Genomic DNA, 27,263 nt, shown 5'->3' with positions numbered 1-27,263 from the left:
TTAAAAGCCACAGCAATTAAATCTAAGGAAGAGTTCTAACAATATTTTTCAACAATGTCAACATGGCTAAAGTTCATTTCTCCAAGTTTACTACTTTAGAACAACACTCAGTTGAAATGTGAAAAAGATGTTTTCTTTAAAAAAAAAAAGTTCACAGCCCTGAACCAAGATGGCGGAGTAGAAGGACGTGCTCTCACGCCCTCTTGCGAGAACACCAGAATCACAACTAACTGCTGAACAGTCATTGACAGGAAGACACTGGAACTCACCAAAAAAGATACCCCACATCCAAAGACAAAGGAGAAGCCACAAGGAGACAGTAGGAGGGGTGCAATCACAATAAAATCAAATCCCAAAACTTCTGGGTGGGTGACTCACAAACCAGGGAACACTTATACCACAGAAGTCTACCCACTGGACTGAAGGTTTTGAGCCCCACGTCAGGCTTCCCAACCTGGGGTCCAGGAACGGGAGGAGGAATTCCTAGAGAATCAGACTTTGAAGCCTAGCGGGATTTGATTGCAGGACTCTGACAGGACTGGGGGAAAAAGAGACTCCACTCTTGGAGGGCACAGACAAAGTAGTGTGCACATTGGGACCCAGGGGAAGGAGCAGTGACCCCAGGGGAGACTGAAAGAGAGCTACCTGCTAGTGTTGGAGGGTCTCCTGCAGAGGTGGGGGGCAGTGGTGGCTCACTGTGAGGACAAGGACACTGGCAGCAGAAGTTCTGGGAAGTACTCCTTGGTGTGAGCCCTCCCAGAGTCCACCATTAGCCCCACCAAAGAGCCCGGGCAGCCTCCAGTGTTGGGTTGCCTCAGACCAAACTACCAACAGGGAGGGAACCCAGCACCACCCATCAGCAGTCAAGCAGATTAAAGTTTTACTGAGCTCTGCCCACCAGAGCAACACCCAGCTCTACCCACCACCAGTCCCTCCCATCAGAAAACTTGCACAAGCCTCTTAGATAGCCTCATCCACCAGAGGGCAGACAGCAGAAGCAAGAAGAACTACAATCCTGCAGCCTGTGGAACAAAAACCACATTCACAGAAAGATAGACAAGATGAAAAGGCAGAGGGCTATGTACCAGATGAAGGAACAAGATAAAACCCCAGAAAAACAACTAAATGAAGTGGAGATACGCAACCTTCCAGGAAAAGAATTCAGAATAATGATAGTGAAGATGATCCAGGACCTCGGAAAAACAATGGAGGCAAAGATCGAGAATATGCAAGAAATGTTTAACAAAGACCTAGAAGAATTAAAGAACAAACAAACAGAGATGAACAATACAATAACAGAAATAAAAAATACACTAGAAGGAATCAATAGCAGAATAACTGAGGCAGAAGAACGGATAAGTGACCTGGAAGACAGAATGGTGGAATTCATTGCTGCAGAACAGAATAAAGAAAAAAGAATGAAAAGAAATGAAGACAGCCTAAGAGACCTCTGGGACAACATTAAATGCACCAACATTCGCATTATAGGGGTCCCAGGAGGAGAAGAGTGAGAGAAAGGACCAGAGAAAATATTTGAAGAGATTATAGTCGAAAATTTCCCTAACATGGGAAAGCAAATAGCCACCCAAGTCCAGGAAGCACAGCAAGTCCCATACAGAATAAACCCAAGGAGAAACATGCCGAGACACATAGTAATCAAATTGGCAAAAATTAAAAACAAAGAAAAATTACTAAAAGCAGCAAGGGAAAAATGACAAAAAACATACAAGGGAACTCCCATAAGGTTAACAGCTGATTTCTCAGCAGAAACTCTACAAGCCAGAAGGGAGTGGCATGATATACTTAAAGTGATGAAAGGGAAGAAACTACAACCAAGATTACTCTACCCAGCAAGGATCTCATTCAGATTCGACGGAGAAACCAAAGCTTTACAGACAAGCAAAAGCTAAGAGAATTCAGCACCACCAAACCAGCTCTACAGCAAATGCTAAAGGAACTTCTCTAAGTGGGAAACACAAGAGAAGAAAAGGACCTACAAAAACAAACCCAAAACAATTAAGAAGATGGTCATAGGAACATACATATCGATAATTACCTTAAACGTGAATGGATTAAATGCTCCAACCAAAAGACACAGGCTTGCTGAATGGATACAAAAACAAGACCCATATATATGCTGTCTACAAGAGACCCATTTCAGACCTAGGGACACATACAGACTGAAAGTGAGGGGATGGAAAAAGATATTCCATGCAAATGGAAATCAAAAGAAAGCTGGAGTAGCAATACTCATATCAGATAAAATAGACTTTAAAATAAAGAATGTTACAAGAGACAAGGAAGGACACTACATAATGATCAAGGGATCAATCCAAGAAGAAGATATAACAATTATAAATATATATGCACCCAACATAGGAGCACCTCAATACCTAAGGCAACTGCTAACAGCTATAAAAGAGGAAATCGACAGTAACACAATAATAGTGGGGGACTTTAACACCTCACTTACACCCATGGACAGATCATCAAAAAAGAAAATAAATAAGGAAACAGAAGCTTTAAATGACACAATAGACCAGATAGATTTAATTGATATTTATAGGACATTCCATCCCAAAACAGCAGATTGCACTTTCTTCTCAAGTACGCACGGAACATTCTCCAGGATAGATCACATCTTGGGTCACAAATCAAGCCTCAGTAAATTTAAGAAAATTGAAATCATATCAAGCATCTTTTCTGACCACAACGCTATGAGATTAGAAATGAATTATAGGGGAAAAAACGTAAAAAACACAAACACATGGAGGCTAAACAATACGTTACTAAATAACCAAGAGATCACTGAAGAAATCAAAGAGGAAATCAAAAAAATACCTAGAGACAAATGACAATGAAAACACGATGATCCAAAACCTATGGGATGCAGCAAAAGCAGTTCTAAGAGGGAAGTTTATAGCTATACAAGCCTACCTCAAGAAACAAGAAAAATCTCAAATAAACAATCTAACCTTACAGCTAAAGGAACTAGAGAAAGAAGAACAAAAACCCAAAGTTAGCAGAAGGAAAGCAAACATAAAGATCAGAGCAGAAAAAAATGAAATAGAAACAAAACAATAGCAAAGATCAATAAAACTAAAAGCTGGTTCTTTGAGAAGATAAACAAAATTGATAAAGTATTAGCCAGACTCATCAAGATAAAAGAGGGAGAGGACTCATATCAATAAAATTAGAAATGAAAAAGAAGTTACAAAAGACACCGCAGAAATACAAAGCATCCTAAGAGACTACTACAAGCAACTCTATGCCAATAAAATGGACAACCTGGAAGAAATGGACAAATTCTTAAAAAGGTATAACCTTCCAAGACTGAACCAGGAAGAAATAGAAAATATGAACAGACCAATCACAAGTAATGAAATTGAAACTGTTTAAAAATCTTCCAACAAACAAAAGCCCGGGACCAGATGGCTTCACAGGTGAATTTTATCAAACATTTAGAGAAGAGCTAACACCCTCCTTCTCAAACTCTTCCAAAGAATTGCGGAGGAAGGAACACTCCCAAACTCGTTCTATGAGGCCACCGTCACCCTGATACCAAAACCAGACAAAGATACTACAAAAAAAAAAAATTACAGACCAATATCACTGATGAATATAGATGCAAAAATCCTCAACAAAATACTAGCAAACAGAATCCAACAACACCTTAAAAGGATCATACACCATGATCAAGTGGGATTTATCCCAGGGATGCAAGGATTCTTCAATATATGTAAATCAATCAATGTGATACACCATATTAACAAAATGAAGACTAAAAACCATATGATCATCTCAATAGATGCAGAAAAGACTTTCAACAAAATTCAACCCCCATTTATGATAAAAACTCTCCAGAAAGTAGGCATAGAAGGAACCTACCTCAACATAATAAAGGCCATATACGACAAACCCACAGAAACACCATTCTCAATGGTGAAAAACTGAAAGCATTTCCTCTAAGATCAGGAACAAGACAAGGATGTCCACTCTCACTACTATTATTCAACATAGTTTTGGAAGTCCTAGCCACGGTAATCAGAGAAGAAAAAGAAATAAAAGGAATACAAATTGGAAAAGAGGAAGTAAAACTGCCATTGTTGGCAGATGACATGATACTATACATAGAGAATCTTAAAGATGCCAGCAGAAAACTACTAGAGCTAATCAATGAATTTGGTAAAGTTGCAGGATACAAAATTAATGCACAGAAATCTCTTGCATTCCTATATACTAATGATGAAAAATCTGAAAGAGAAATGAAGGAAACACTCCCATTTACCACTGCAACAGAAAGAATAAAATACCTAAGAATAAACCTACCTAGAGAGACAGAAGACCTGTATGCAGAAAACTATAAGACACTGATGAAAGAAATTAAAGATGATACAAACAGATGGAGAGATATACCATGTTCTTGGATTGGAAGAATCAATATTGTGAAAAAGACTATACTACCCAAAGCAATCTACAGATTCAATGCAATCCCTATCAAATTACCAATGGCATTTTTTTTACAGAACTAGAACAAAAAATCTTAAAATTTATATGGAGACACAAAAGACCCCGAATAGCCAAAGCAGTCCTGAGTGGAAAAAGCGGAGGTGGAGGAATCAGACTCCCTGACTTCAGACTATACTACAAAGCTACAGTAATCAAGACAATATGGTACTGGCACAAAAGCAGAAATATAGATCAATGGAACAAGATAGAAAGCCCAGAGATAAACCCACACACTTATTGTCAACTAATCTATGACAAAGGAGGCAAGGATATACAATGGAGAAAAGACAGTCTCTTCAATAAGTGGTGCTGGGAAAACTGGACAGCTACATGTAAAAGAATGAAATTAGAACACTCCCTAACACCATACACAAAAATAAACTCAAAATGGATTCGAGACCTAAATGTAAGACCGGACACTATAAAACTCTTAGAGGAAAACATAGGAAGAACACTCTTTGACATAAATCACAGCAAGATCTTTTTTGATCCACCTCCTGGAGTAATGGAAATAAAAACAAAAATAAACAAATGGGACCTAATGAAACTTAAAAGCTTTTGCACAGCAAAGGAAACCATAAACAAGATGAAAAGACAACCCTCAGAATGGGAGAAAATATTTGCAAACGAATCAATGGACAAAGGATTAATCTCCAAAATATATAAACAGCTCATACAGCTCAATATTAAAAAAACAAACAACCCAATCTAAAAATGGGCAGAAGACCTAAATAGACATTTCTCCAAAGAAGACATACAGATGGCCAAGAAGCACATGAAAAGCTGCTCAACATCACTAATTATTAGAGAAATGCAAATCAAAAGTACAATTAGGCATCACCTCACACCAGTTAGAATGGGCATCATCAGAAGATCTACAAACAACAAATGGTGGAGAGAGTGTGGAGAAAAGGGAAACCTCTTGCACTGTTGGTGGGAATGTAAATTGATACCGCCACTATAGAGAACAGTATGGAGGTTCCTTAAAAAACTAAAAATAGAATTACCATACGACCTAGCAATCCCACTACTGGGCATATACCCAGAGAAAACCATAATTCAAAAAGACACATGCTGTCCAATGTTCATTGCAGCACTATTTACAATAGCCAGGTCATGGAAGCAACCTAAATGCCCAACAACAGACGAATGGATAAAGAAGATGTGGTACATATATACAATGGAATATTACTCAGCCATAAAAAGGAATGAAATTGGGTCATTTGTTGAGACGTGGATGGATCTAGAGACTGTCATACAGAGTGAAGTAAGTCAGAAAGAGAAAAACAAATATCGTATATTAACGCATATATGTGGAACCTAGAAAAATGGTACAGATGAACCGGTTTGCAGGGTAGAAAATGAGACACAGATGTAGAGAACAAACGTATGGACACCAAGGGGGGAAAGCCGTGGGGGTGTGGGGGTGTGGGGGGGGGTGTGATGAATTGGGCGATTGGGATTGACATGTATACACTGATGTGTATAAAATGGATGACTAATAAGAACCTGCTGTATAAAAAAAAAAATGTTCACTAATTCATAGCTTTACCTTATATAATTAAGGTGTTATTTATAAACCACTTTTAACCAACCTGTCAGAACTTACTTTGCTACTGTTCACTGTAGTATCACTGTATATAATTACAGTAGAATGTTATCTATAATTTATACCTTTCATTACCTTGTAATTTGGTCTTTGCTTTTCTTTCACGGAAACAACCAGATCTCTAGCTTCCCCACCCTGCCCCCAAACTCCTATACCCTATAGGTATATGAATGAGCTCACATTTTCCTCCTGGACTTAGGAAGGTGAAATGTTTCTCCTGCCTCACTCCCAGGTTTTCCTGGGCTAACGGGTTTGTACTTAAATGCCATCACTGTTGCACTTTTTGCTGACACTTGGCAGAGCTGAAAGGCATCTTCTGCACACCTCTGTACAGAATGATCAGAGCTCTCTGTATGTCCTGCACCACAACCCTCTCACTCCTACCTGGGCCTTCAGAAGCATGTTGGTGGCAGGTAGGAGTATGTTTCTCAAGCCCACTGGAGCCATCACTCTGCAGCTTTCCAGCAGCCCCTTTCCCACTCTCCAGCCTCCATCCTGGAGCCCATGAGGATGAAGAAGGGATGCGGTGGCGCATTGAGAGCAAGGTATTTAACAGGAAGTAAAAGAGAACATCAACGAATTATCATTTTTTTGTATGAAACTCACAGGTGAATTAATCAGTGGACTTGTGTAGAAGTGGATTATCTATTCTGGTGCAGTAGCAGAAATTAAAATTTCCGACTTGCCTTGTTTCGCCAGTATTAAAGCATTTTGTTCTATTGAATGTGACATGTACAAACTTTTATTTAGTCTCACACATGAAAAGGGAAAGCATAAGGCATGTAATTCACGTGGTTTCTCATCCAATCATTTTAACCACAGATTACTAAATCTAGTTTAAAACAATAGGAAAAAGGATACAGTTGTCCCTCCAACTAAGGGGGATTGTTTCCAGGGCCCCTGTGGATACCAAAATCCAAGGATGCTCAAGTCCCTTATAAAATGTTATAGTCTTTGCATATAACCTACACATATGGTCCCACATACTTTATTCATTTATTTTTTAATAAATTTATTTATTTTTGGCGGCATTGGGTCTTCATTGCTGCATGTGGGCTTTCCTCTAGTTGTGGCGAGCGGGGGCTACTCTTCGTTGCAGTGCATGGGCTTCTCATTGCGGTGGCTTCTCTTGTTGTGGAGCACAGGCTCTAGGCGCGCGGGCTTCAGTAGTTGTGGTGCGTGGGCTTCAGTAGTTTTGGCGCACAGTCTCAGTAGTTGTGGCTCGCAGGCTCTAGAACGCAGGCTCAGTAGTTGTGGCGCCCGGGGTTAGCTGCTCCGCGGCATGTGGGATCTTCCCGGACCAGGGCTCGAACCCGTGACCCCTGCATTGGCAGGCGGATTCTTAACCACTGTGCCACCAGGGAAGCCCTCCACATACTTTAAATCATCTCTAGATTACTTATAATTCCTAATACAATGTAAATGCTATACAAATAGTTGGTGGCAAACTCAAGTTTTGCTTTATGGAACTTCCGGAATTTTTTTTTCTAATATTTTCGATCGGTGGAGGCAGAGCCTGTGGGTGTGGAGGGCTGATTGTGCTATTTTCCCTACTATTTGTTCTATTAACCTAGCTTCACAGTATAGACTCTCTTGAACTGTAAAGTCTTCCGTTTATAAAATAACATTTCAGTTGTTGCTGTATCAAAATATCAGCACACTGACCTGCTAAAAGTAGGAAATAACTGTATGTTCCTCCCTATAGAATGAGTATTTCAGAGGTCTAAGACGGAAAGAAAATCCTGAAAAAGAATTCAAGAAAAATAGAAAGGAGAATGCTTCAAAGTAATGTGTCCACATCATTTCCCTCCAAGGTTAATTAGCAATGAAATACTTTTGCCGACTATATGGCACTTCAAACCTTTTCCTAACTAACATTTAAATAGGTGATGACAGCAACTATAGTAAAACTAGAAAGCCTTTCTACAAATGAACGTCAGAATTTACAATTTAGAAGGTAATCTGGAATACTAATTATTATATTCATTACATGGTTTGCTTCAGATCTGCTTGTTACGAAGTCTGGGTTTGCAAAACATGCAACCTCATTTCACGATGCACTGTAACTAGTACTTAGTTATGCTAATAACTCTGAATTATGTAAAATAATAGATAACCCAAACATCGTCCCAAACATGTGTCAGAGATATTTTTGGTTATTTGGATCTGGGTATCCTTGATCTGAAAATTCACTCAATCTCCAGTAAAATAACAAAGCCGCAACCGAAAAATCTGAAGATGTGAATGTCAAGAAATTCCTTATTTTTAATAGGCGATGCAGCGCATTCTTGCTCTCTCCCTTCCCTTAGATCAGCAGGTGTCTCCGCAGCTCCAGCAGACTGAGACAAGCAAAAGGAGGGGCGGAAAGGAAAGGAAATGTCTATGTGGCTTCATCGTGGGGGTGGGGATGGAGGCGGGGCTGGGGGTGGTTTAGTATCATGATTAAAAGCTTTCCTCCTCGGTTTTAAAGTTCGTTCCCATATTAATGATGACATTAAGGACTATGCGGCAGAGCTTGGGTCTGTCCATCTGTAACTTATAAAAGGAAGGGATCGGAGGCAGCAAAGGGATGCAGGGAGAGAGCGAGATGTAGGCGCGTGGGGACGGGAAGGGAGAGGCGGATTTGGCAGTCCAAGTGGGGACAAGAGGAACAGGAATGGAAAGTGTGGCCTGGCCGTCCCACCCAGCGGTGCGGAAGGTGGAGCCCACGACGTCTCACTTCCCTTCCCCCCACCCTAGGCTTTTCCTTTGTAGGTGGGGGATCTCTGGGCATCTAGAAAGGGTCGGTCGACTAAAACAGGATGCGCAGGCTCGAGACCTCTCTCCTGGGGCAAGCGGGCGGGTGGGCGGGCAGGGATGGCAGGGACAAGCAGCGGCCCCAAGGCGACGGCTTTGCGGGCGCTGGGGAGGAAAAGGCCACCAGCCTAGATCCCGCGGGTCTACGCGCCCCAAGTCAGGGCCGTCCGTGCAGAGCAGGCTGCCGCGCTCGCCCCGCCCCACAGGCGCCGCTCGGGCACGCTCTATCCCTGCGCGACGCTTTGCAGGCCTCGCCTTGTCCCCCCAAGTCCCGAGCCTCTAGTCCGAACCCCCTCCTTGCCATCTCGAGCGACAGTCCGCAAACAACATGGCGGCGCAGCGGCGGCGGCGCCTCCTCTCCTGCCCCCAGGGGTTAGCGAGGGCGGCCACGGCCAGCGTCCCGGACGCGCGACCCGCGAGCCCAGCAGGGGGCGGGGCGGGGGCGATTGAGGCGAGCATCTGTCAGGAGCGGCTGGCGGGTGGAGCGAGCGGGGGCGAGGGTGGGGCATCCGGGCGCGCGCGCGGAGCGGGTCCGCGGCGCGGGCGCGGGCGGGGGCGGAGCGGCGGCTGAGGTTGGACGCGGCGGCGCAGAGCCCTCTCGCGGCCGCGGCGGCAGCAGCGCCAGCCGCAGCAGCAGCCCGGCCGCCGCCGCCGCCGCCGCCGCTGCCGCCGCCGCCTAGCGCTCCCGCTGCTCAGCCTGACATGAGTGAGGTGGATCGGGTGCCGTCGCCCGCCGCGCCGCCGGCGGTGGCGGCGACTGCGACCGAGGAGAAGAAAGGGAAGGAACCGGAGCGCGAGAAGCTGCCGCCCATCGTGTCGGCTGGCGCCGGTGCGACTGCGGTAGGTGCCGGGCGGGGGCCGCGGGGCGCCCCGACGGCAGGTCGGGACGTGGGGAGAGGGGCGCCCGGGGACCCGCGTATCCTTCGGGGAGCCCCGGACCCGCCCGGGGAGAAGCGCTCAGGCTCCCCTTTCTCGGGCCGAAATCAAAGAGTTGTGCCTCGTGGGCAGCCGTGATCACTTCGCGATCTGCACCTTCCACCCTCGGGAAATGTCGGGGTGGCCGGATACGCTGGCTGTTTTCGGTTATTTTCTGGCTTGGGGGGTTCCCACTTTCTCTACGGAAATGACCAGCATCTTGGAGTCGGCATCATCTGTTGGATAAGGGTAAGGTGTCAGGCAGGCGGGAGTGGGTTTTCCGCTGAGCTATCTGCCTGTCTTGGGAGAGCGAATATTTCCCCCTTTTCCTCGCTTTTCTTTCCGTTCCCCCTTCAGATTGAACAGGCTCTGCGGCGAGTTTCCACCTAATTGTGACCTTTCCGTTGCTGTCAGCCTCGATGGTGGTTTTATTTTTCATATGATACAGGCGTGTGACGTAAGGTGGGGAAGCTTTTTTAACCTTTTATTTAAATTCAAGTGATCTAAGCTTCACGGGGATGATTTCCCAGATGGATTTTTTTAAGGATTATTTGGAGAGCGCTCTCAGGCTTCAAACTACATATTGCCAGATGATGTAATGGGACAACCCCCTTCCCTGTTTCTACTGGTGGTTTTGACTGTTTACTTTGGAGCACACACACAAAATTAACCTCTGATTTTTGAGATTTTTATTTGACATCATACTTAAATACTTCTTGAAACTAGTACATTTAAAGCGCATGACTTGTCATGCAGCCGTGCGTGACAAAATAGTAAAAGTTTAGAGACCATGGTACATTTTGTTTATTCCTGCTTGCAATTCATTTCTTAAAACCTCCCTCTTAAATGACTAAGAACTTACTAAAATAGCTCACTCTAAAGTATTATAGGAATAATGTTTTGATTTGGTAGGTTTTTCGAAAATGTCTAAGGGCTGTGAACTGGAAATTGTTAGAGCAAGCTCTTTACGTTAAACGAGCACAGCAGAGTGTAGACAGTGATAAAATGACCCTTTAAAAAATTACTACAGTTGATTGATAAGTTGGAGTTGCGGGTAGAAATTATCTTGGGAAATGCTTTGAAGGAATTTGTCACCCAACTGCTTGTAGACCCAGTTCTTGCTGTTGGTTTCCTGGGCTTTCAGAGCTTATTTGGGAAGTTCTTAACTGGCAAATAGGCAGTGTTTCAACAGTTCATTTCTAAGTCAGTTTAAAACAGTGAATGCATACATGCTTATAGGAACAGTTATGTGAATGGGTGTAGGTCCTCAAGTAAGCACGCTCCCCCAAACTTATTTATTTCTGTGTAATTGAAAAATTGAAGGCTTGAAATAAAAACTTGGAGAAATTGATACAGTGTGGATACAGGTCTACAGACTGTTATCTGAAACCTTGGGGCTTTGAAATTCAGAGGTCTTTGGATTTTAGAAAGGTAATTCAGTACATATATCATGTATAACATCCACAGTGGAGTCCTGGCCAGTTCCCCATAATCAAGCATATTAACAGCTCTGCAGTGAAATGTATGCGTTGTTCACACCAAATGAGGTAAGGTCTATCAGTAGCTTCCTGTCAGTTCAGCTCAGGTTGGATTGTCAGAGAGTTCAGATCAGGTACATGTTTTATTACCAAATAAGCTCTTTCAGTTTTAAGAGCTTAGAGGATTTTGGAAGTGTAATAAAGGAATATGGACTTGTACTACTAGACAAACAGAAGAATAGAGTTCACGAAGTTTTTTAAGATCTTGAATAAAACCTTGAAAAGACATAGGTTAAATCAGAAGAGGATACGAATGAATAGAAACACTTGAAATTTCTGAAGGCAGTTTCTGGTGCCTTACAAGCAGGGTTGGTAGCATTGTTTTTTTGTTTTTTTAAGTGACATTCAGAATTTAAGCCTCTTAGAAATGACAGAGGTTTATCATTAGCACTGATGTTCTGAGTCACATCAGGAGAGAAAAGGACTTAGGTTTTGCAGCAAGAGTTAGGAGAGCAAGGGAAAGATGAGCAACTTATCGATGATGATATGTGGTGTGTGTTTGTCAAAGAGAGATTTCTAGAGCTGGAATTCTGAGCTATAGCAATGTAAAGCCTTAGTCAAGAAAATCTGTGCTTGGTCCTCCAGAGGGCGAGAAAACCAGGGAGCTGGCACAATGTCCGAATTCATCTGTAGGTGGGGAATGCCTTGGTGTGGGGGGCAGGGAAAGACAGCTTGTGGCCTGCTTGGTTGTTTTCCAGCCTCCATGTGGATCAAATAGAGCTTCTGGAGGTTTGCTTAGGAACCTGATTGCCATCAATAACTTATCTCTTTGAACCATTTTAGTGATTCTTCCTTTTTGCCCCAGGTTAACAGCTCTGCCTATGTAGATTGAGTTTATGACTCAATTACTGTAGCCCTACTGTACTAGCTTTTGACAAAAATCATTGTATCACATTTCTGTGAGAGTTTGGAAATAGAGTGACGGTTCCCTGAAATAAGTAGAAGGTCAGGTTATGATGACCCTAATTAAGCTTAAAGAGTTGGGATTGTATCCCAAAAATTTTTAAAAAGGTGCAGGGGTGGGATTGAGGGTGCAGGAAGGAACAGGCCTAACATGATGAATCGATCCTAAGACCGCCTAAGTGTGCAGGAAGTCCATTCTAGCCAGTAAGTGCCTAACACGGTGGTCTCAAACCTGGCCATCATTGCCCAGGCCCAAATGCAGGCCAGTTAAATCAATTTCTGGGAGTGGGGCTCAGGCATCTTTTATTTTTTTAATTCTCAGGTGTAGCTAAGATTGAAAATTGACGCTCTGTGTAGTGAATTAAAAGCTCCTTGGAGTCTGTATTTTAAGTACACTGCCCCAAGTCTGCTTAGTTAATAGAGCAGCATTTGAAATGGAGTAGTGAAAGGTATGGATTAAGTGAATGAGGCACAGCAGAAATCAGATGTAGTGGGGAATTGAGAGAAATGGCAGTAAAGGTGGTTCTAGTTAGAGATGCTCACAGGTGCAAGATAGAGCCCTCAGAGGCCTGTCAGCCTTCAGGGTTTGGCCTTGCTGCTGTGGAGAGGTGATATAGGCCTACAGAGCTAAGGGGAATAAGGAATATGAAGGGCTAACGATGTGAATATTTACTGAAGTTGACAGATTAGAGTGGAGAAGAATATTATAAATTAGTCGCTGCTGTAATACAGAAGTTAGAAAAAATTGGTGAATGGGGAAAAAGAAAAGGGTCAAAGGAGGAGCAGATAATAGTGATAAGTGAGGATGTTTGTCTACTTCATCATTTAAATCAGGTGAGAAGAGAATGGGAGATTCTCCATGGCATAGGGTTCAAGAAAGAGCTAGACTTTACTTAGGTCAGAGAGGTGAAAGGAAACGGAGGACATCATTTTAGGATGGTAAAGGGAAGTTTGCCCACAATGAAGGTCAGGAGACTTGTCAAGCAGGGGGAAGGTGAGAGCAAAGCTTAAGGTATGTGAAGAGGATTTGGTAAGAAGTCGGTAACAAGAATGAGAAGTTTGTACATGTTGTGTCAGGAGTGTGTAAATGGGCTTGATGGAACCTCTGGGCCAAAATGTAACTACCGGTTATTGAACATCTGTTATGTTGAGCTTTGGGCTAGATGCTACAGAAAACACAAAGTTTAAAAAAAGAAAAAAAAGATTCCTGCCTCAGGGTAGGCAGGGCTGACACATAAAACACAGCAAAGCAAAGCAATGTGTAAAACCCACCATGTGCCATAGAAACAATTTGCTCTATAGGAGATCAGAGAAAGGAAATCAGTGTGTGCAGAACTGGGAAGAAAGGCCTTAAAGTAAAGGTAATTATTTAGGCTGGCTGGCCATTGAAGGATGATAGGATTTGGATGGGCAAAAGCAAGTGGGAAAAGTAATCCAGTGGGGAAAACAATGTGAACGAGGCTTAAAGGGAAGAATTAGGGAGTAATAAAGTAAGCCCAATGGGAGCATGCTGGCAACTTGTGGGAGGTAAGTGAGATTGCATGGGGGCTGGACCAAATTAGCAGGTGGGGAAGTTGGGACTTTTTTTTTCCTGTTCTTAGCAGGAAACCATTGGAGTTTCTCAAATAGAGGAACAACATAATGAAATTAGTGGTAGTAATTAGAGGTAGTTAGACTGGAGGAGGAAGGAGAAAGAGGGCAAGGAAGGAGCTCTGCAGTTCATACTGGAGATGATGGTGCATCCGCTAGAGTTGTGGCCATGTGATAAGGTATAAGGGATGGAAGAATCCACACGAAGTGGAATCTAGTGGAACCTAGATAACAGGGATGAAAGAGAAGGAAGGTTAATAAAGAAAAAGGATTCTTAAGTTTGCAGTTGAGTTCCCTCAGAGAAAAACATTTACGTAAAAAGGCAATCCAGCCAACAGCATTCCAAATAAACGTGTATGTGTGAACTTCGATAAAACTTGCCCATCTAGGTGTTTGGAACAAACTTATTTTTGGAAAATTTTGTACCCTTTTTAAACAAGATGAGATGGGAAAGAATGAAGGCTATGGTGGTAAAAGTGTCTTAAGCAATTTAATAAACCACAGATATTACAAAAATGCATCATTTATGCATATGTGTAATACATATAAATAATACAAGTAATTGCCACTATTTACTTCAGGACCTACTCTGTGCCAGGCATTTTCCATGTATCTTTCATCTAGTCCGTTAGTGCAACCGAAGCCAATCACCTAACTGCTGTGACCATGAGGAAGATACTGTTCCCACTTAACAGACAGGAATCTGAGAGTCAGGTTATGTGTAGTATACCTTGCCAGAGGGTAAAATGGCTAGTAAGGGGCAGAGTTCGGTTTCAATTGAGACTTTTCTTGCTCAAAAAAATGCCATGCTCTTTGCCTTATTCCATGTACTCTGTATCTGTGGTCAGGGACCATGTGGTTCAAAGAACCTGTACCTATAGCAGTATTTCCTAGTTTAGAAAAAAGGATGTGGTCCAGTGACAAATTTGTTCAAAACTTTGTTACTAGAGATAGAACTGTTACGGGAGAGAAATATGTATTCTAGAATATCTGATAATATCAGTTTTAATTATGGTATGAACGTATCATTAAATTCTATGTAAAATAAAGCAATCTCATTAAAGAAGAGTGATCAGAGAGTCATAAGACACAAAAAGGGAGGGCTTTCGCTACATAAATACATAACCAAGGTGTGTCTAATTTTGAGTGGGTTGTAAAGTCGTCTGCCAACATTTTTTTTAATTGCAAAGCCATATTGTAGTTGCCTACTTATCCTCCCATTCAAAATTAACTCAGGATGTTAGGACATGAATAATTTGACTATATTTACAGTTGAAGAAAAATGGTCATTATAAGTTACAAACCAGGGGCTTCCCTGGTGGCGCAGTGGTTGAGAATCTGCCTGCCAATGCAGGGGACACGGGTTCGAGCCCTGGTCTGGGAAGATCCCACATGCCGCGGAGCAACTAGGCCCGTGAGTCACAACTACTGAGCCTGCGCGTCTGGAGCTTGTGCTCCGCAACAAGAGAGGCCGCGACAGTGAGAGGCCCGCGCACCGCGATGAAGAGTGGCCCCCGCTCGCCGCAACTAGAGAAAGCCCTCGCACAGAAACGAAGACCCAACACAACCAAAAATAAATAAATAAATAAATTAATTAATTAATTTTAAAAAAAAAGAATCCGCCTGCCAATGCAGGGGACACGGGTTCGAGCCCTGGTCTGGGAAGATCCCACATGCCGCGGAGCCACTAAGCCCGTGCACCACAACTACTGAGCCCGCATGCCACAGCTACTGAAGCCTGCGTGCCTAGAGCCCGTGCTCCTCAACAAGAGAAGCCACTGCAATGAGAAGCCCGTGCACAGCAACGAAGACCCAACACAGCCAAAAATAAATAAATAAATTTATTTATTTATTAAAAAAAAATAAGTTATGAACCAGAGAACCTCTAGGAGTGTCCAGTATGATACTGCCTTGCTATTTGTAGCTCCCTTTCTATAAAATGGGGAAAATAGTAATAGAACTTGCCTCACAGGGTAGATAAGAAGACTAAATTAGTTAATACACATAAAGTATTTAAGAAAGAGCCTTGACAAAGTAAGCATTCACGTAAGCCAGCCAGCCCTTTCCCATCCTGTCCTATGGCTTCAGTACTTTCCTTTACAAGCTTTCTTTTTTTTTTTTTTGGCTGCGACTTGCACGCATCTTGCGGGATTTTGGTTCCCTGACTAGGGGTCGGACCCGGGCACAGCAGTGAAAGCCCCGAATCCTAACCACTAGACCACTAGGGAACTGCTTTACAACCTTCTATATCAAGCCTCAAGCTCTACAGATACTACCTTTATCAACCTGACTCCCTCCTCTTCCTGCCCACCCCACTCCCCCCACCCCCCCCCCACACACACACGAGCACTCTCTGAATTAAGGGATGTCACGCGCTCTCTGAACTCTTCAGGGCTGGGGTATGGTACATATGAATTTTTCTGAAAGGGAAAAGTAATGGCTTCAGAAAGGGGTACTGCTCACTGTTCCAGTGTAGCAGCTTATTTTGGCATAGTGTTTGGAAATTAACTTGCTTATATTTACTTGAATTGAGGAAGAGGGAGTAGCGAAAGATCAACAGAAGATGAATGAAGAAGTAGGTGGACCTGAGAAAGCTCTGGAAAGTTTGGATTTTTCTACTTTTTCTCCTGTGATAAGGATCCCTTCTTGCACTATAAATACGTTAGACTGCTAAGCCTTATATGAATAACTAGTTGTTCTTAAGTTGATATTTATAACTTGGTGACAGTTTAGTAAGCAGTGAAAAAACATTTTGCAGGGAATAATTATAATAAATGTCTGTGCCTTTTAAAAATAGAAATTATTAAAATTTTACTAATTCAGCTTAATTCGAAAGTCATTGTGAAGTTTGAACCTAGTCATTAAAGAAAGCTGTGTTTCAAATTAACTTGTTTTTGATCCAGACGTTTTTATTAAAGAACAGTAAATTGGTTGAGAATTGTGACTACCTCAAATCACACATTTTAAAAGTAGTATTTTATCCTGTAAGGGTAATCTGTTGATGCAATTTCTTTTTTTCCCATCTTGTCAAATAAGTGAATAAAATCTCCCAAGCCACTTTGCCTTTCTGATAAGCAAACACTGAAATTTCTGAGCATTAGGACTAACATTCCTTTTGTATTAAGTAGAGTTAGTTTTCAGTTATCTATAAGGTCAATCGCATTGTGATTTTTTTTTGAGTGTTAAAATTTTGTTTCAGAATCCACATCCTTCCTAGTCTCCTTTGAAAGATGTGGTTTATATCACTTAAAGAAAGCAATTTCACTTGGGCTGGTGCTATTTAGTTGGGGAGGGAGATTCTTCACACCTTGAAAGTAGCCAACTTTTCACATCTTAGTAGAAGGATATAGAGCACTGATTTCATAACCTAGTATCCTAATAAGGAACTGTGAAAAAACATACAAAAAAGAAGAACAAAATATCTTTGCCCAGGAACAGGGCCTAAAATACTCTCCTTTGTAGACTCTAAATACAGTTAAGGCCTCTCATCTGGTGTGGCCCTAACTGGTAGTTTAGGTCAGTTTATTTTAAAAGTTGGTAAAGCAAAGTATATTGTGCTTTTTATTTTAACTTAAAATATATAAATGTACATTTGTTCACCAATCTTTTGACATAGTAACACTTGCTCAGTATCTCAGGAAGCCACTCAAGTCTTTTGTAAAGTAGTTTTTCCATGCATCATAGGTATTCCCTGGACTCATTGAGACTGAAGGATCCCTGCTTTATATTAAGAGCACTTAATGTATTGCCGAACTATTCATCTTTGGGTTTGAAAAATAAATTTCATTGAGGTGTGACCAAAGTGTACAGATTGCCATTGTCCCTATATACATATCTGAAATGACCAAAGCAAGAAACTCAGTTTTTATTACTTCAGATATCTTTGATTCTTCGTCTATATTTTATACCGTATTTAAATTTGCTACCTGTCCAGCAAATCTTTTCTTCCAGAATGATGCAGGGAAATGATGAATCAGAATAATAATTCTGTCCTAATTCCTAAGATTGTATGTTGGATTGGATCTAGTTGAGGAAAGTATGCTTTCATCTATATCAGCTCTGTCCAATAGAAATAGAATGTGAACCACATACGTAATTTAAAGTTTTCTAATAGCCACATTAAAAAGAATTAAAATAAAGACGTAAAATAAATTTTAATGATGTATTTTATTTAATACGGTATAGCAAGAAACTTACCATTTCAACATTTAATCAATATAGACGCTTAATGAGATATTTTATCTCTTCTTCATACTAAGTCTTTGAACACTGTGTATTTTACACTTACTAGCACATTTCAAGTGCTCAGTAGCAAATGGTTATATTAGTGCAGATTTAAATGTTGTCTTCTTGTTCTCCCAAGATTTCTTAGATTCATTCTTCGTTCTAATTACTGTTTATTCCTACTGCAGCAGTCCTCAACATGTGGTCCTCAACATCCTTTTAGATGTCCATGAGGTCAAAACTACCTTTATAACGATACTGGGATGTTATTTGTGTTGTCTTGTTCTCTCTCATTCTCTCGAGTGTACGGTGTAGTTTTCTGTGTGACACATGATATTGCAACAGATTGAATGCAGAAACAGATATAAAAATAGATTTGCAAAATGTAAACCATGCCACTCTTCTCACTGATTTTTGTTTGGGAAAATAGTTAATTGTCCATAAATGGGTTTATTGCTATTTTAAAAGGAATTGTATATACATAACAATAATTTTTTAAAATGCAGAGAGGTCCTGAAACTAGAAAGTTTGAGAACCACTATGCTACTGTGTGTAGAATTTCCTTTGTATTATTACCATTAATGCTTTTTATTTGGTATTACTGATGACAGATATTCTACATAAGTGAATTTTCCAACTAGCCAAGTGTTGTTGGACATTTTAGAATACCCAGTCATTTATTGTATGGAACATTTTCTGAAATAACATTATGTACATCTCTTCTCAAATAGAAGATACTGAACATAATTTAACATATCCTGGTGACTGGATCCCCTATGACAACTTTGCACAGCCAACTAAACCAAAGAGCTCTATGTAGAATCCATCTACCTATGCATTTGTGTGTGTTGTCTCTATAGTAAATAAAACTTCTGCCAGTCTCACTTATCTAATAGCTAGAATGCAACATTAATTTTTACTTGATATGATTTAAAATGCTAGCATTTCCAGCTGTTTGCAAAGCTAGTAGTTTAAAATATGTTGTGAATAATGAATTTTGTAAACATTACAAAATAATGAATTTTGTAAACAGTTAAAAAAATTTTACTTCAGAGACTCTAATATAGTGAGATATTATGACTTTAAAAAGTGTTTCATGATGGAACAGAGCCAGCAATTATTCTTTTATCAAAGATTGGTTTAGGGACTTCGCTGGCGTGCATTGGTTAGGACTCCACGGCTTCCACTGCAGGGGGCAGTTATAGCAAGGAATGATATACTTTTTCAAATGTATAGGTTATTTTAATTTTATTTTTCTAATTAGCTAGTTCTGTGAACTTGAGCATATTGTTTTAATTTACCAAGATTATGCAAATTATGTAATTTACAAAGACTTTTATAGAAAAGTATTGCATATCACTATTTTATTAATCTCTTTCTCCAATTTTCTCTGTCCTCCTTGGGAATCTACATTATAAATCTGTTAGGGATTAGAACTAATAGTTGTTAAATGGCTTTATTGATTGAATCAGTTACTTGTGGGGTTTTTTAAAAATTATTTGAAGATTCCACAAGTGAACCAAGCAATGTTCTTTGGGATCTCCTTTTGTTAAGAAGGGGTAGAGGAAGGGGGAGAAAAATAAAATAAAATATTGAGTCTTTCCCAGATTGCTAGAATATCAAAGATTTTCCTAAAGTACAGTTAATTTTTCTGCTTATGTTAATTTCCTCTGGTTAGGTGAGTTGCTCCTAAAGCTATTATATTTCATTCAGCATATATCTATAAAAGTAGAGAAGATAACATCAACCACAAAAGTTGTGAAAACAGGCTGATATATGTAACATACTTCCTATCGCATGATAAATCCTTAATAAGTGATAGCTACTGTAGTGAGGAACTCTGAGCTATAGTGGTTTAAGAATACAGACATTAAGGTTATTCAGACTAGAGTTTGAATTCCCACTTCCCAGCTCTATGAACTTCGGCATGGTACTTCAGTTTCCTCATTTGTAAAATGAAGTGTAAATATGCAACTCATAGGAATGTTGTATTAAAGCACCTAATATAATAGTAGGCATATACCTAGTACTCAATACATGACTTGTTTTGGTGTGTTATTATCATAGGAGTAACCATTTGTGGAACACTCAGCGTGTCATATGTTCTGTACAAGACCTTAGATGACATTGTCTGTGATTCTGAAACTTCAGATTCATATCCTACATCTGTTAGAAGATGACTTTATTTCAGTTGGGCAATATGTTTAACTTTTTTTAGGCTGGATCATGTAGCCTAATCCTAACACAGAAATATTGATTCAGACTTCACTGAGCCTAAATCTAGCCAAGAAGCAAGCAAAAACAAATAAAGCAAACAAACAAACAAACAAAAAAACCCAAATTCTTTGAGCAGCCAAAGATGTCACACACACAAAATCGCATATGTACTTTCCTTATGGAAGCATTCCTCAAGTTCTCATTTAGTGCCCCTCACATCTCTGTTGCTTTGTTAGCTGAATGACTTTAGGTGAGTCTCAATTCCATTTTCCTCATCTATGAAATAAAGGAGTTAAATAACTAATTTCTAAAAGTCTCTTAAGTCCAGAAACTTTTAAATTCTATGTGTATAGTATCTGAATTTTTTTCCTGGGTTATTTTTCTATACTAATCTCTTAAAAAGAAAAAACAATAAATTTACTCTGAAGTGTAGGATCTATGCACAGGATTCCCTGGACGTCAAGCTCTGTGATGAATAAGGAATTTCTAGTCCAGCATGAAGGACCAGAATGAGACCAATTATAATTTCAGTGGAATAATTTAAGTAAATCACAAGTATAAATAAGAGTGATTGAGTTTTGTGGAAATGGTGACCACCAGAAAAAGCTTTGCAGAGAAGTTATGATAGAATGGGTTAGGCTGCATTTACAAGGTAGTCCCAAGTTTCAGTGTCTGAAAATTGTAAAGGTGCGTTTATTGCTGATGGTATAATCTAATGTTGGTCAGCAGTGGCTCTGCTCCACATAGTGATTCGGGGACCCAAGCCAACGAATGCTCTAGCATCTCAGCTTGTAGCCTCTGGGATTATTACAGTGGAAGAAAAGAGAGAGGAACTGGAGATTGGCCCACCAGCCTTAAGTGCATTAGTACTTTCTGGTCGACAAATGGCAGACATCACTTCCGCTTCTGGCCTATTAGAATTAATCAGATGGCTCCATTTAGCTGTAAGAGAGTGGGCGATGTGGGAGAGTGAATATTTGGTGAGTGTAAATGTTTTTGCAACATGGCATCTGAGTTGATTCTAAAAAGCTAAGTGGAAATCAGTCTGGGTAATGAGGAAGGAGGATATGAAAAACTCTGTACTCTGAAAGCAAAGAAATTACTTACCTTTAGTGTAAAGAAGTGAATGTTAGGGAAGAAGTTAACTACTATATTCAATTAAGCATCTGGAAGCTGGAATATAGTGTAAGTTGGAAAGGGCTGAGAGCTGAGAATAAGCCCTGAGGTAGCTTTATAGCTGAGTATTAATGTGATTTTATTTATAATTATAAAGTGCAGATTAATTATATATTATGAATTTTATAGTTATTATTTTGTGGAAAGTATGTTAATGGATAGATTCTGTGCTATAGGAAGATTGCTCTGTTATCTGCACTTAAGTGCCTAGCCATATTTTTCTCAAGTCCCCTTACACCCAAAGTCCAATCTCGTGTTTAGAGAAATAAATGAACTCTAAAAAGTTTATCTTTTGACCTGAGCTTTTGAAGTTGCATCAAGACAAGAAAACCTTTAATGAATCAACCTGCGAAGTATCATATGCATGTTAACTACTGAAAAAATATTTGTGGAGGTCACAAAAACAGTGTTACCTGAATACCAAGTTAAAATAGCAGTTAACATGAATGGAACGTGTACTGTGGACAAGGAACGCTGCTCATTGTTTTACACGCATTATCTCAGTTAAACCTCACAGTAACCCTGTGAGGAAGGTACTGTTATTATCCCTATTTCCAAACTTTATCAGCCTGTAAGCAGTTAGATGGCATGACTGTTTTCCTTTTATACTTAAAACAATTTGGTCCTGGAAAAAGTAAGTCAATAATTTATACAGGTTTTATCTATCTATCTATCGTGCATCTATCATCAGATTAAAATCTCTATTTTAAATGTTTATTTAAACATTTTTGCAGTAAAATAATTTAAATAGAGTGACTAGGAATTATGCTGCAATGTTAACTTTTCTGTTTTTAGGGTTTGGACAGGGGATCCAAAGGCCAGATTTCTACTTTCAGCAGTTTTATTTCAACTGTTAACCAGAAGAAAGAAGCCGCTGAAAACAGAAGTTCACCTACACATCTTGTTTTCCCTAACATCAAGAATGGTAAAAAATTTTTAATTTTAAAAATTAATGTAGTTACAATTATTTAAAGTATATGTAGTATGTGTATCTTGGCGCAAGTATATTATTGAACTATTAGAAAGTAGATTTTAATTATTCACTGTTGTTCTACTAGGTCTAGTTAGTTAATACAATAAAAAATAAGCTATAAATATTTACAGAAAGGAGCAAAATCATTATTTTTAGGTAATTGTTACCTAGAGTAAGAGAATGACATACAAAGCTCATGAATAAGAAAGTTTGGTTAGGGAGCCTGACACAATATAAACATACAAAAATTCAGTAGATTTCCTTTATTTGAGCAGTAATCAATCAGAAGAGTTGATGGAAAATATATGAAATATTTAGAAATAAACCAAGGAGAAAGTGAGCAAAACCTATACGAAGAAAAACTATGAAACTTTATCAAAAGACTAAAAGGTGGTTTGAATGAAAAAACTTAAATATCATAGAGATGTCAGATACACCCAATTTACTCTCTAACATTTAATGAATTTTTCAACAGTTTTTTGGGGGGAAACTTAAGAAAATGATGCTCTATTTGATTTATAAGAATAAATGAGAGGATGCAAGAAAAAATAATGAGGGAACCCATTCCTTCTTATTACTATATATTATAAAGCTGTACCAATGATAGGACTACCACCAAGATAGCCAAATACGTGGAGATGGATCAGTAAAACATATTGTATATAAATGATATTAAATTATTCAAAAGATGGAATTAGGCCAACTAGCCAACTTTTTGAAAATGGTAACTTTAGATTTTTAAAAACTACAAAAGTACCAGAAGAAAACACAGGAAATTGTTTTTATAATAAAATTCTTGGAATGATAACAATGTGAACAGCCATAAAACAAAAAAAATTGAAAAGTTTGAAGACATAAGAAAATTTAAAACTTCTATAGGAATTTTAGAAGGTCATAAACAAAGTTAAAGTAAGATGTCATAGTCAGTGAAAAGAAATCCTTGAATCAGAGATCATTAATAAATCAGTAAAATGAACATTTCATTAGGAAAAAAAGACAAAGGGTATGAACAGACCAATCAAAAAAGGAAATGTGAATAATGAATACACGTGAAAGGATGCTAAGTCTCACTAGTATTAAAGGAAGTACAGATTAAAACAAGGAGTTAGCATTTCCCTACTCAGTGGCAGAGAATGAAGGCATGTGTATCTGTGGGGTTGTCTAGGGAGTGTGAAAATTGGCACTTTTATGAGTAGAGGGCTTGGAAATTGATACAACTTTTCTGGAGAGCAAATTATTTGACATACATTCAATTTTTTAAATGTTCATATACTCGCTGACCCAGTGTTACATTTCTAGGAATTTATTCTAAGGAAATAACATATGTTGAAAGACCTATGGAAAGAATGTACATTGTTTATAATAGTGGTATTTGAAGCAATCTAAATGAATTGGTTTACTAAATTATGGTAATCCATATTGTAAATACCATGCTTTTGTTAAGAGAAATGTGACAAGTATATAAATTTTCTAGGAGAAATACTTATAATACATTGTAAAATGAAAAATGCAAGTTACACAGTAATAGGTAGAATATGACTCCAATTTTTTTAAGTGTGGGGAAACCTTTTATACTTCTTTGAGCAGAATAAAGAAGTATGGAAGGATGCCCACCAGCCTGTTAATGGTTTCCTCAGGAAAGTAGGATTGGGTGGATATTATTAATATGCTCTATTTTTTTATACAACTCTATATTGTTTTATCACAGGGAACATATACTACTTGCATAATTTTAAGTGCCCCTTGCCCTGTAGTGAAACAAAACAAATCTGCAAAGGTTTAAATGTCCCTCACACCTGGACAAAAAAAAACAAACCTCAGAATGTTTAAGGACCTTGTTCCTGGTAAATTGCTGTGTCCATAAGCTGCACATGGCGTAAATTATTCTTGCACATATTTTCTGTTGACACTCCAAAGGATTGCTAGACCTATTCTACACTCTTGCAAGTTAGTATTTATATTGTCTCATTTATCAACCTTTGCCTTTGATAATTTCTTTCTTCTTTTATTTATTTTTATTTTTTTTAGATTTTATTTTATTTATTTTTTTATACAGCAGGTTCTTATTAGTTATCTGTTTTATACATATTAGTGTATATATGTCAACCCCAATCTCTCAATTCATCCCACCACCACCCCCACCCCTGCCCCACTTTCCCCCCCTTGGTGTCCATACGTTTGTTCTCTACATCTGTGTCTCTATTTCTGCCTTGCAAACCAGTTCATCTGTACCATTTTTCTAGATTCCACGTATATGCATTAATGTACGATATTTGTTTTTCTCTTTCTGACTTACTTCACTCTGTATGACAGTCTCTAGGTCCATCCACGTCTCTACAAATGACCCAATTTCATTTCTTTTAATGGCTGAGTAATATTCCATTGTATATATGTACCACATCTTCTTTATCCATTCATCTGTCAATGGGCATTTAGGTTGCTTCCATGACCTGGCTATTGTAAATACTGCTGCAGTGAACATTGGAGTGCATGTGTCTTTTTGAATTATGGTTTTCTCTGGGTATATGCCCAGTAGTGGGATTGCTGGGTCATATGGTAATTCTATTTAGGGTTTTTAAGGAACCTCCATACTGTTCTCCATAATGGCTGTATCAATTTACATTCCCACCAGCAGTGCAAGAGGGTTCCCTTGTCTCCACACCCTCTCCAGCATTTGTTGTTCATAGATTTTCTGATGATGCCCATTCTAACCTGTGTGAGGTGATACCTCGTTGTAGTTTTGATTTGCATTTCTCTAATAATTAGTGATGTTGAGCATCTTTTCATGTGCCTCTTGGCCATCTGTATGTCTTCTTTGGAGAAATGTCTATTTAGGTCTTCTGCCCACTTTTTGACTGGGTTGTTGGTTTTTTTAATACTGAGCTGCATGAGCTGTTTGTATATTTTGGAGATTAATACTTTGTCCGTTGATTCATTTGGAAATATTTTCTCCCATTCTGAGGGTTGTCTTTTCGTCTTATTTATAGTTTCCTTTGCTGTGCAAAAGCTTTTAAGTTTCTTTAGGTCCTATTTGTTTATTTTTGTTTTTATTTCCATTACTCTAGGAGGTGGCTCAAAAATGATCTTGCTGTGATTTATGTCATGGAATGTTCTGCCTATGTTTTCCTCTAAGAGTTTTATAGTGTCTGGCCTTACATTTAGGTCTTTAATCCATTTTGAGTTTATTTTTGTGTACAGTGTTATGGAGTGTCCTAATTTCATTCTTTTACATGTAGCTGTCCAGTTTTCCAGCACCACTTATTGAAGAGACTGTCTTTTCTCCATTGTATATCCTTGCCTCCTTTGTCATAGATTAGTTGACCATAGGTGTGTAGGTTTCTCTCTGGGCTTTCTATCCTGTTCCATTGATCTACATTTCTGTTTTTGTGCCAGTACCATATTGTCTTGATTACTGTAGCTTTGTAGTATAGTCTGAAGTCAGGGAGTCTGATTCCTCCAGGTCCGTTTTTTCCCTCAAGATTGCTTTGGCTATTCGGGGTCTTTCTTCTTTTATTTACATACAGACATACAAGCATATTTCATTACCTCAGTCTTACTCTAAGGAGGCACCAGTGCCCGTATGTCACAGTCCTGCAACCCACAACAAAACAAACTTATAATTGTGATACCATTATACCATAAATAAATAAAATGAGCTTATTTGATGGGGGAGAGGAGTTGAGAGAGATGATTTCTATTTTAGACATTAACTAGATACTAACTGTAACCTTTATTCGTATAATATTTACAATTTAGGGAAGCCTTTCATGTAATTTTCTTTGAGCAATCACATAAAATAGAATAGGTATTAGAATCGTTGCTGTATAGTTTTCTGTTGCTGCTTAACGAATTATCACAAACCTAATGTCTTAAAAACAACACCATTTATTAGCTCACAGCTCTTTAAGTCAGAGGTCTTGGTGGGTGTGGCTGGGTTTTCTACTTGGGGGTCTCTCAAGGTGGAAGCTGGGCTGGACTCTGGGGAAGAATCCTCCTCCGAGGTCCTCAGTTGCTGGCAGAACTCACTGTTTGCAGTTGAGACTGAGGTCCCATCTCCTCGCTGACTGTCAGCCAGGGCTGCTCTCAGCTTCCAGGGACCCTCACAGGTTGCCACGGGCTGCCCCCAGGCCCTTTGGCGGTATCCCAGCCTACTGTTTCAGGGCTGGCAGCAGGATCCCTTGTGTCCAATCCCCTTAGTGCTTCCAATGCCTCTGCCTTTGCCTTCTGCAACCAGTGGGAGAAAGCTCTCTACTTATAAAGGCCTCACGTTACAAGGTTTTGCCTACCTGGATAATCTCTCTATTTTAAGGTCAACCAGTTAGTAGCCTTAATTAGATCTGCACAACCCCTTTTGTCATGTTATGCAAGGTGATCAGGATGGAACACCAGGAGGCTGAGAATCGACCAGCCATCTTAAAATTCTGCTTCTCACACCCATAAGAAAATTGGGGCTCAGACAGGGTAAGTGACTTGGCCACAGTCATGCTGCTAAGTGACAGAAGCACAATTCAATCCCACATTTTCTGACAACAGAACTCTTGTTCTGAGAGACAGAGGAAACTCCTGATTGACTTGTTTCTCTTGCCTGATTAATCATATCACATTAATCACACGACTCTAATTACATCATCTCCATACTCCCTAGCTTCCAAAATTAAATAAAAAATTTTCACCTTGACACGCAAGTATATTCGTAATATGACAGCTTTTCTACTTTATCTCCCGTCTTTCTCCTACATACTTACATTTCAACTATTCTCCGGGATGCCTCACACCTTTTTACCACGGAGTTTTTGCAGTTTTTTCCCACTGC

General features: G+C 39.6%; 1 protein-coding gene across 2 annotated transcripts in view; it reads left to right on the top strand.

Annotated features, from left to right (window-relative positions):
- The first annotated feature begins 9,599 nt into the window (after positions 1–9,599).
- The window catches only part of HECTD2 (HECT domain E3 ubiquitin protein ligase 2), a 74,467-nt gene continuing 56,803 nt past the window's right edge, over positions 9,600–27,263 (top strand). For both annotated transcript variants that reach the window (XM_061195187.1, XM_061195196.1), the window contains exons 1-2: positions 9,600–9,754; positions 22,273–22,402. In XM_061195187.1, coding sequence (XP_061051170.1) covers positions 9,617–9,754; positions 22,273–22,402 — 268 coding nt within the window. In that variant the 5' untranslated portion in view covers positions 9,600–9,616. The remainder of the gene's footprint in view (positions 9,755–22,272; positions 22,403–27,263) is intronic.

Source organism: Eubalaena glacialis, chromosome 1 (assembly GCF_028564815.1).
Source record: "Eubalaena glacialis isolate mEubGla1 chromosome 1, mEubGla1.1.hap2.+ XY, whole genome shotgun sequence".
In the NCBI taxonomy this organism is placed as follows: domain Eukaryota; kingdom Metazoa; phylum Chordata; class Mammalia; order Artiodactyla; family Balaenidae; genus Eubalaena; species Eubalaena glacialis.
The sequence above is the reverse complement of the archived record's forward strand: the minus strand, read 5'-3'. Positions and strand labels throughout refer to the sequence as shown.